General features: G+C 32.7%; 1 protein-coding gene across 1 annotated transcript; it reads left to right on the forward strand.

Moving 5' to 3' along the window:
• Positions 1 to 4,507: 4,507 nt before the first annotated feature.
• LOC139861546 (uncharacterized mitochondrial protein AtMg00310-like) lies at positions 4,508 to 5,348 on the forward strand. The gene is made up of 2 exons (XM_071850010.1): positions 4,508 to 5,177; positions 5,278 to 5,348. Exons 1-2 carry the CDS (start codon positions 4,508 to 4,510, stop codon positions 5,346 to 5,348), a joined length of 741 nt encoding a protein of 246 aa, XP_071706111.1.
• Positions 5,349 to 12,071: the final 6,723 nt, after the last annotated feature.

Here is a 12,071-nt window from a genome sequence, read left to right on the forward strand (position 1 = left end):
GTCGAGTTTTATCTCTCTTGTTTGTAAACCACAGTTTTAAATAACATAATATAGTATCTGAAAAACATTATTCAGAAAAATAGTTTAATCGCATTTGACCACGAGATTTCAATAAGCACAACCCAAAGTTGCAAAATGTTTACATAATCCATGAGCACCTGAATACTAGCAATGACCTGAGTATAGTATCCACTACACTCCCTTTACCCCATAAAACGTATACACTTGTTCGAGTGTACATAAAGTTCAAAGTAAATGCACCACAGTTAAAGTAGGGTGAGGTTTGTCTAACCTAACGGATCCGTCCATCTAAATTGTGCTTACCCGAAGGTAATAAAAGTATTCAAGCTAGGGGCTTTGTGAACAAAACTCAATATGTAATAATATAGTACTCGTGTAAAACATAAAAGCATTTGAAAAATGTGTAAGTAACATCGTGTATTCTCATCCCATAAAATAGTAAGTAAAAGTGGAACTGTAGACTCACCTTTGAAAAGCTCTTGAACGACAAGTAAGCAAGTAACTTGTATGGTTTATTTTCGAGTAATGCAACCTAAGTATACGTATATAGGTTGGTCATTATTTATGTCTTATAACATAGTGGTTTCATAGAGTAAGTTGTCCTATTGCTCTACTCGACGTGTTTCAAAGTAAAAGTTAACACATAGTCAACCAATTCATGCAAGTCAACAAAAGTCAAGCAAAGTCAAACCAAAAGTCAAACTTGGTCAAGGTGGTCAACTAAATTCAACATCAGTAGGTTCATGTCAAATGTTGGTAAGCATGTCAATCCTAAGTCAACTAACACGTTGCAGTTCATAATTTGTCAAGTAAGCGATCACAGTTTATCGTCTAGCATAGAGTTCATGTACAAGTCGCAAACAACGCATAATATCTCATAGCACATAAATCATGGTAGCATGGCCACCTCCAGATCTTAACTAGACATATAAATGTTTCCAAAAAGCATAACCAGGGTCTCATACGATGTCTACAGGTCGGGTTTCAGAATGGATGCAATTGTGGTTCACTAAATCAGTTCCTGACTGTGCACCAATCTCGTAATAGCTATAACAGGAGCTAGGGATATACAAATCAAACTAGGTCAGTGGCTATGGCTCAAGGACAAGTCAAATTACCACATATCCAAAAATGAGAAACTTTTGTTGAGCCAATTTGTACAGTTTATTCGTGCAAGTTGGACATTCTGTTTTAGCTCAATTCAGTAGTCATCAAAACTATGGCCTTTGTGTGCACAATGTATCAGCTTTCATGCCTTGACATAAACTAGACTTATATCACATAACATAAAAAGTTTCAAAATCCAGAAGACCAAGGTATCAAAAGGTCCACAACTCATGCTATAAAGCTATAGGTGTATACGTTACAGATTTGGACTGAATTCAGGTTATCATTTTGATTCGCATGTTACTCAAGTTTCACAAATCCAAATGATGCAAGGCCTAGATGAAAAGTTAACTAAAACGTATGAATTTTCCAGAAATGCAAAGACCCAAATCATCATCTCATTACAAATAAATTAAAAAGTCACTTTCATGATAATGAGCAATTCAGTTTTTCTAAGAACGTTCAATCATGCATAACGTGAGCTATACTAATCCAAATCGCATGATATCCTAGTCTAACTTGAGTGTTTTTAACTCCTCTATTCAATTATAATCAGTTTACAATTCAATTTCAAGTCCATTTTTCCAGAATTCGACATAATCACAGATTCATCACAAAAACTTCAATCAATCATATCTTAACCATACGGAAACGAAAATACGCGAATTCAAAGCCTAAAATTATTAATTTTTCGAGAGGATTTCAAATATATCATAATATTTAACATTTAAGAAAGCCAAGTTTCTGTAATCACACAAAACAAATTCGGGATTAACCTTAATCACATCAAACGATCAATTTAACGCTTGCAATTAACGACAACGCATATAGACACGAGCAATTGACAACATACACTATGAAACTTTATAAAAATCAGATTTTTAGAGTTAGGGTTTATGAAATTATACCTTTTATCAACAAATGAAACTATGAAACACTTTACAAATGAAACTTTTAATATGTTTGTACTTAAGGAAACTAAGAGTTTCGTTTGCGATTAGGGTTTCATCCAAGATATATCTTCATTTGAGAAAATCACTCTGCTCCGAGCGTATAAGCTTAGGGACAACCCTCTTGGGACGAGTAGCAAGGATTTGTGCTACATTTTAATATAAGCTGCCAATGATAACTGAAAGATTTGAAAGATTTAACTGATCCGGATTTTTTGGAACTAATAAGTAGGGTATTCACCGAGCTTTATTATAACTTAAATTACTCGAACCTAGATAGAATCGATTTGTCACTCCACGGTTTTAGGGGTGCCCTGGAGAGTCTTTTTAATGCTCGATCTCGCGAATCTAAAACTGAGAATTTATTTCAAGCAACTATTATGTATATAGCAAAATGCGCTTGTTTCAAACGGATATGCCATTACATTGGTGAGATTTTTAAATGAGAACACCCATGAACGACACAATTCGTGAAAGATCATGGATACCTTGGAAGGGGATTCACTGGTCATCCTTGTCAACATTGGTCAGATAGTCCACAGTAGAATATCTTTTACCCAAAAACAGTTGAGTGCTATAGAAAAGTACAACAATGAGATATTCAATTGGGCAAAAGAAACTTCTTATCGAGCGACGAAAGAATTCGTAACAGTTTTTTGTATTTGAACATCACGTTTGATTCAAAATTCTTTTTATTTTATTTTTATTGTACTTTGCTTTTTAATGTGTTTGAATTTTTAACGTTTTTGAATGTTTTAGATGATGAAGAGGAAAATGTGAAAAAAAGAAAACTTACATGGAAAGTTAAATAATTTCTATAATTCCCATCTCCAACTAGTTTAGGTTAAATGGTTAAAGGTATTTAGTTCATGAAATTAAACTAAAATAAATATTTAAAACCTTTCAACCTAAACTTGTTGAAAATAGGGATGGCATCGGGCCGGGTTTGGGCCGGGTTTGAGTAATCCCGGACCCGGACCCGATAAGAAAAACTAGTCCCAAACCCGGACCAAATACCCGACGGGTAAACGGGTTTACTAACTAGCGGGTAAACGGGTTTACCCGCGGGTAAACGGGTACCCGTTTACTTTTTTTTTTTTTCTTTTTTAGCAAATAAATACATTATCAAAAGCATATATACAATCTATAACTCTGTAAATTATATGCTTTATTTATATGTGTATATTTGTACAGTATATATTATTTCCTATTTCCAATTATTATCACTATCAATTTTTAAATATTTTTATAAATCAGATTCTTGATTTAAATGCAGATGAAAATGTGAAATTGATAGATGATAAATAAATATATAAATTCATATTGACCTTGTAATCAACATATTTTTTAATTTAATTTTTGTTATTATTCATTTTTAATTATTATTGTTATTATTATTATTATTATAATGCGGGTAAACGGGCCGGGTAAACGGATCTTTATTTAAACCCAGACCCGAACCCGAACCCGAATATTTTTTGAAAATCAATCCCATACCCGGCCCGAGACCCGTAGACCCAGACCAGACCCGGCCCAATTATGTCGGGTTTCGGTTTTCACCGTCGGGTTCGGGCTTTTTTTGCCATCCCTAGTTGAAAAAGAGTATTAGAGAAATTATTTAAAACCTTCCATATGGGTTCTCTTCTCTTCATATTCTCCTTTTCATTATCTAAAATATTCAAAAATGTCAAAAATTCCAACCCATCAAATAGCAAAATACGATAAAAAAAAAAAAAAAAAGTAATAAATAAAAGAATTCTTAATCAAACCTAATGATGAATGAAAAGAACTGACACACATTCTTTCGCCACTCGATAAGAACTTTTTCTGTCCGACTAAATGTTCTTTGTAAATTGCTATAGCTCTCAATTGTTTTTTTTTGGTAAATGATCCCTCACATGTGGACTTTCGGGTCCATTTTGATAAGGATGACCAATTAGTCACCATCTAAGATATCCACTGTCTTTCAAGAACTGTCGTTCCGGTTGTTCGCCTCTAAAGATCTTGCCAATGTAATGGTAAATCCAATTGAAGCGCGCACATTCAGCTATATACATAATAGCGGCTTGAAATGTATACTCGATATTAAATTCGCGGCATCAAGCTTTGAAAAGAGTCTTCAGCGCACCCATAAAACCGTGGAGTGACAAATTAATTCTATCTAGGTTTCGAGTAATTTAAGTCGTAGTAAAGTTAAATATATACCCTATTTATTAGTTTCTATAAAACCGAATCCGTTGAACATTTCGTATTTTCGTTCAATCAGTTTAATTAGCAACTTGTATTCGGGGCTAAAAGTAAACTTCCATAAAAGTTGTCTCTATGGTGTTGGGGTAGAGTGTGTAGAAGCAAGCCGACTTGCTAGACTTCTAGGATGTCAAGTTGGGATGTTTCCTTTCGTTTACTTAGGTTTGCCAATCGGTGCCAAAATGAACAAATTAAGTGATTGGAAGCCGGTAATTGAGAAGTTCAAATCTAGACTTTCGGGTTGGAAAATGCGATCGTTGTCTTTTGGTGGAAGGGTAGTACTAATCAAGTCGGTTCTAAATAGTCTCCCGTTGTATTATTTCTCGCTCTTTCGTGCTCCGCCGAGTGTTCTAAAAATTCTTGAGAGTGTGAGGAGGGGTTTCTTTTGGGGTGGGGCGGATTCGGGTCATAAAATTGCTTGGGTTAAATGGGAAAACGTCATTAATTCTTATGGGAATGGGGGGTTGAATTTCGGGTCCCTAAAAGGCAAAAACCTAGCCTTATTAGGAAAATGGTGGTGGAGGTTCAAAACCGAAACCGAATCTTTCTGGGTAAAAGTCATTAGTAGCATTTATGGTTCGTGTGGCGGGTTGTTGGCGGAAAGTGACCTTGGTCACTCGATGCCTTCGACTCTTTGGCGTAACATTATTCTAGCAGGTACATCCATTGAAGAACTGCAGGTTGGGTTCAAGCACTCGTTCTTAAAGACTATTGGCGATGGTGGGACAACACTGTTTTGGGATGAGCATTGGATTGGAAGGGACAAGCTTCGCAATTTATACCCTCGTTTATTCAGGCTGGAACATGATAAAAAATGCAGCATAAAGGATCGACTACAAGTTTCTGGTGAAGGTATCTCTTTTTCGTGGTGCTGGGTGCGGGCCCCCTCGGGCAGAACTAGGTCTAAACTCGTGTCACTTTGTGAACTGTTATCATCTTCATCGATTAACAGGGGCTGTGACAAGTGGAAGTGGAGCTTGGCAAAAAATGGCTGCTTCACGGTCAAAAAACTCTCGGCTTTAATTGACTCACAGGTTCTCAGCCCCTTCGGATCTTCTCAAGGTACATGTCATAACAACCTTGTCCCGAATGTGATGACCCGTCCTAATCCACCTGGACGAAGTCATCAACATCTGGTCTCATTGCGAGGTACTGACCTAAATATGTCATGTACGACTCCAAGTAATATCTTTAAAATCAGCAAATGCACAGCGAAAGATTTCTTTCATACCTGAGAATAAACATGCTTAAAAGTGTCAACCAAAAGGTTGGTGAGTTCATAGGTTTATCATAACAATCATTTCAATATATTAATAGACCACAAGATTTCCGTTTATATAAACGTTTTAATAAAAATATTCTAAGTGGTTGAGCACTTGGTAACCATACTTAACATTTAATCAACGTCGCATATTCCCTTTATTATGAAATTTCACTACACTGTACCAAGTGTAGTCACTGAAACGAAGTACTGTGCAACCGTTGAATACTGGTCGTCCAGTCCGGTTGGGGTTGTCAGGCCCGATAGATCTATCAACAGGATTCGCGTTTACAATACCACATGTAAATAGTAGTTACCAAGCTATTAGGGAAGATATGTAGGGTGGTACAACTCAACGTAGAATATATTTTAAGTTCTTGTGTCTATCTCGTAAACATTTATAAAAGCAGTGCATGTATTCTCAGCCCAAAAATATATATTGCAAAGCAATTAAAAAGGGAGCAAATGAAACTCACCATACTGTATTTTGTAGTAAAAATACATATGACTATATTGAACAAGTGTAGGGTTGACCTCGGATTCACGAACCTATATCAATACTATATACATTAACACATATAATTATAATCAAACAAATATATATATTATGTCTTAAATTACATATCTTATATTTATATTTAAAATAGTTAATATTTATATAGTTATATATATACATACGATTAATATTATATTAAAATAAATAATTTGTTACATGTAAATATTTATATAAATAATCCTAATATATATATATAATTATATGAAATATTATGATAGTTGTAATAAATATACTCTTATATAGAAAATATTTATTTGTTATGAAAGTAATAATAATAATAATAATAATAATAATAATAATAATAATAATAATAATAATAATAATAATAATAATAAGGATTATAATTTAATAATAGTAACATAAAAACAATAATAATAATAATGATAATATTATCGACAATAATAACAGTAAATATAACATTAAAGATATTACTACCTCAAGTGTGTGTAGCTTCCATGTTTTAAAAAAAATAATGTCACTACCAAGACTTGAACACGCGACCTCTCGCTTAACAAATACACGCTCAACCACTGCTCCGCTTATCCCATTCTTGTAATATCTCGCGTTTTTATTAATATATATATATATATATATATATATATATATATATATATATATATATATATATATATATATATATATATATATATATATATATATATATATATATATATATAACTGAATCTCGTTTAACACGCATGGATAATTACAACAGCGTATTTTTGCTGTAGCATTGGATTGGGCTTCAGTCAAAACCGAAATTAAATGGGTTTTTGCTAACAGCCCAAAATATAGCCCATTTAAATAAAAGCAGTCTAAAATTGCAAAACCCATTTCGATTGATACTTGGTTTGTACAGAAGCAGAAGTTTCGGTGGTTCTTCGAAGGAGCTATGAACAAACATGAAACAGAAAACAACTGCGAGCAGCGATAGACATCCATGGTTGCAGGTTCACTGTACCATTTTCATAATCACATCTCGTTACTATTCATCGTCACTTTTTATCATTATCATCATCGGATTCGTTATTGTTTTATCTCATCCTAATCGTTATCATGTAAATCCTAAATCATACAATCTTTCAACTGTAATATCATATGTCATATTCATTCGTTATCTCATTATTAACTTTCATTTATATCGCCACCTTTGTTAATCATAATCTTTATGATTTCATCATCATCAATCTTCATTATTCTCGATCATTATCGTTACTGTTAACAGGAAATAGAAGCAATAATAGCAGCTGCGTTGGGTTCTCCGGTGATGGGTGTTTAATGGTTTCACACAGAAAATAGACGAGGGAGATAACAGGGATGAAGGTGATTTATAGTTGTGGGTTTTAATGGTGGTGTTAAGGTGAATGATGAAGTTATGATGAGGGTGGTGGTTGACGTGTGGTTTGTGGTGGTTCCAAGTGATGGCTCAAAGTGGCTCGGTTTGTTTAAGTTAAACAAGAAAGAAAAAAATGCATGAACTCAAATGGGTTTGTGTAGGATTGGTTGTGATGAAGGTGGTTTTTAAGGAAATGAGTTCTCCCACAATGCAGTGTATATATGTATGTCTATATAGATGAAAAGGATAAGATAGTGGGAGACAAGGAAAACAAATGTACTAATATTTATAATATTAAAATATAATATAATAATAATATTCAAATTATAAAACGTGCTAAAGTAATTCATAGTTAGCCATCGGACGTTTGTCCATTTCTAGTCGACATTTATAATATACGGGTATTGTTTCGTGTCCATTGCTAAACAGTTAAAATATAAAAGTGTTCCTAAAAATCCCAAATTTTTAGATTAAATATATTTAATTATTTCACTCATTAACTGTTTGAAACCTGATAAAAAAGGTTCGATAATTATTTATTTTCTGTTCCAATTTATATGTACGGAGTACTAATATTTAAACTTAAAAAGGTAAAAATATTTTTAACAAATCTAACATCTTCACAATCGATTTACAGTTCAACTTTTATTTTAGTCCTTCATGAACATATAATATATCTATATTAAAACTAACGAAACGTCAACCGAGTGTTACTGACGTTTACTAATTAGGCTCGAAATCATTCATTTTCAATATACACATTCTATATATATATATCCAATCTTAATTAACAAGTTTAAGTAAATAAATATATTAATTATATTCTTTTAAACAACTAAATATAATATTATATATTTACAAGTAATATATATATATATATATAATAACATAATAGTTTTTATTAAATCGCATATCATTTTACATATTTATTTCCTACAATTAAATCATATATTATATCAAATAATATTTCAAATTATTATATATATTTAAATATATATATATATATATATATATATATATATATATATATATATATATATATATATATATATATATATATATATATATATATTTACATTTAGTTGTTCGTGAATCGTCGAAGGGTAATTGCATTCATAAAAATAGTTCAAAATCTTTGAGACTTAACCTAACAGACTTTGCTTATCGTGTCAGAGTTATGAAATCGTATCGTGAGTTTAGTTTAAAATTAGTCAAAAATTTTCGGGTCATGACAGTACCTACCCGTTAAAGAAATTTCGTCTCGAAATTTGATCGAGGTCGTCATGGCTAACAATAAAAATGTTTTCTTGACGAATATGAGTTGATAAATAGAATTTTATCATCATTGAGTAATATGAATGAAACAATCCGATTACTTGAAGCGTATGAGTGAAGCTATCACAAAAGAGTGAAATAAGAAAATAAAGTTTCGTCTTAACTTTTGATGTAATCGCGATTGCCTTCCGAAATTCAAGGGATTTAAAGAAAATCTTCTAATCAGAAAGAAAATGTAATAGCATGATTTATTAGCAACTGTTGGAATTACGAAAGAACAGAAATATTAAGGAAATATTTTTGTGATATGCTTAGAGATTAAGTAGAATGAAAGAGTCGTGTAACATGGCACATGATGAGGATAAGGTCTGTGAATCATCATCACGTTACATTAGAAATTTAGCATGACTTACTGTAATATAACCACGTTGGCCTGACGTCATTATATTATACTAACTCATGCTTCAATTCCCAACACTTCTCTAGGAAATTATTCATAATTTAAACTCGATTGTTACAGAATATAGAAACTAAAACAGTTTTTTTTATGATGTAATATATATAGCACGAAATGATAAATAATTTCGGACAAGAATAGATGTGAAGGTATCCTCATGAATATCGAAGATATTTATAACAGAATATACGATGATATTTTAGAATTTCTAAAATATTTAAGATCAGAAGATGATGAAGAAATTTGTCCGCAAGGATTTAGAATAAGTAGGAGCAAGATATTCGTTTAAAGGTTTCAGCAGATACTGGATCATCTGGATTCGTTAAGTACAGGCTTAGTCTTTGTGATTTGTTCACAATCTCCTTCATGGTTTGCTCAATTCATTTTCCAATACCAATTTTCTATTGAGTGTTTCCAACACTCCATTCTTTATCATCAAATTTTTGGCCATTAAGACCATCTACAACTTTTGCTACTTCATCAGCATTTTCAGAACTCAGAGATCTGATTTGTAACCTAGAGCGTTTTTCAGGAATTCAGAGATTCCGAATTGAAATTCATCGGTCCAGAAGATATATGTTATATATAGATATATAACTGTTGACGTAGGAACGCTGCGAAATTCAAGAATTAATGATTAATGCTTCTCGGTATTTGGTATGGCAACTATCGCTACAAGATGTCGGTGAGTACATGATAGAGTTTTAATAAATAAATATAGCAATTTTTCGGAGAGATTTAAGCCAAGGAGCAACAAGGTTGCTTGTACGTCTGTTGGTAATACTATAGAATATAGAAGGTTTTCCGTTAACAATAACAATGGCAAACGTATAAATCCAAGTTATAATAAGGTTGATTCGAACGAAAAGTCAAAGTTGACTTGCTGGAGCTGTGACAAAACTGATTATTGTGAAAAAGAATTCCAATGTTATTTTGGGTAATAATAACACTAAAGGTATTAGCACAGCTATGTGTTAAACGTTTACTCAGTTTCTGAGAGTTTTTCAGGTGCATAACCTTATGCATAAATCTTTCCTTCTGTAGATGAAATGCGGTTGGTTCATTCTCTCAATCGAGGTGTTTTCAAGAATCATGAAAGGTTTAAACGCAGATTATAATCGTCAAAATACATATGAGGTTTAAGATGAAATCAAGTGGCAAACTTGAAGAATTGTTTAGTTTCATATGTTATAATTAATATTTTAATTCATTTTAATTGTCCAATAATGGCAGTCCTTAGTTGATAGTCCAATAATTGATTTATATATATATAATCTTAGAATTATCCCAAGACATATTATATACGTATTGTCTTTGCATCAACCCAGAGACGTATTGTATACGTATTGTCTTAGAATTAACTAAGACGTATTGTGTACGTATTGTCTTAGGATTTATTAAAACGTATTGTATACTTATTGTGTTAGGATGTACCAAGAATATTATTATACATTTATACAATTACAGAATTCGTGTACATGTCTCAGACTCGATCACAACTCAAAGTATATATATTATTATAGAATCAACCTCAACCCTGTATAGCGAAATCAAGCATTACAGCATATAGAGTGTCTATGGTTATTCCAAATAATATATATACATGCGTCGATATGATATGTCAAAACTTTGTATACGTGTCCCGTTATTTAAAGTGCGTAAAATAAATAACAGAAATTAAATGACGATAAATAAAATTGCGAGAATATAAATTGCTAGAATGTAAATTGCGATAATTAAATTGCGATAAATAAAATGTAACCGGTTAGCTAGGAGCAGTTAGCTAGGAACAGTTAGCGTGGATACTTATCAATATTTCAATTAGTTAATTCGTTTATTTCTAACAAATTTTATTTGTCCAATGTATTCTTCATTATGCCACTTGTTGGATTCTGAGGAGTCAAAATCCAAATATGAAATTGAATAAAAATGGTTATTTTGTGGTGAACAGATTCGTATATCGGTGAATGTAAATAGGATAGTAAATGACTGTTGAATCAAATTTGAAGAATGTACAATGTAACTTATTAATGTGAAATCTAAATATTCCTCGGGTATTACCTACCCGTTAAAATATTTTCACCATTAACAGTTTGTACGAGAGAATTTTCAATTACAATCTTTATGAAAACATATCTACATATATATTTTCTTCAGATGTAATCATAGATTTAATGAGTTAATATTATATTAAACTCATATGATTTTCAGTTCGAGCTAGAATAAGTAATCTCTAAAACTATTAGGAACCACATATTCTTCGCAGAATATTAATGAAGTTATGGATCAATACTTCATCGTTCGTTGTTGTTGGCATTCCTTGGTATCTTTGGTGCGTATGATGTTGATGTCCGAGGTATAGTTTATGGTGTCGAGAAGTGTGATGCGGATGTTGTTGTTAGTGGTACTGGTGCTGCTGGTACTGATGTTGATGGTACTGTTAGTGCCGGTGATGCTGATGGTGCTTGTAAGTTTTGAACCACATTCTCCAAGGTTAGCACTCGAGCTCGAAGTTCTTTAACTTCTTCTACTAACCCTGGTTGGTTATCAGTGTGAGGTAGAGATCGGATATCTTCTCTAGTTCCGTTAATAGTAGCCTCAAGACGAAAAATTCTCGTAAAAAGGGTATAAACGGTGTTACGAACAGGTTCGCCGGTGAGCGGGTCGAGTACTCCAAGGTTAGGTTGTAGATTCGGGTCATGATATGGAGTACCTTCTTCCCTTCTTCATAGGGTGAGTATGTCACGAACCCACCCCCATTTTCTCCAGTAATCACGGTAGTTGATTGGTTGTTGTGCTCCCGTCACGCTGTCTTCGGAGTCAGAGGAACTTGGTCGATTCGTAGAGGCCATCTTATGCGA

This window comes from Rutidosis leptorrhynchoides, chromosome 1 (assembly GCF_046630445.1).
Source record: "Rutidosis leptorrhynchoides isolate AG116_Rl617_1_P2 chromosome 1, CSIRO_AGI_Rlap_v1, whole genome shotgun sequence".
NCBI classification, from domain to species: Eukaryota; Viridiplantae; Streptophyta; class Magnoliopsida; order Asterales; family Asteraceae; genus Rutidosis; species Rutidosis leptorrhynchoides.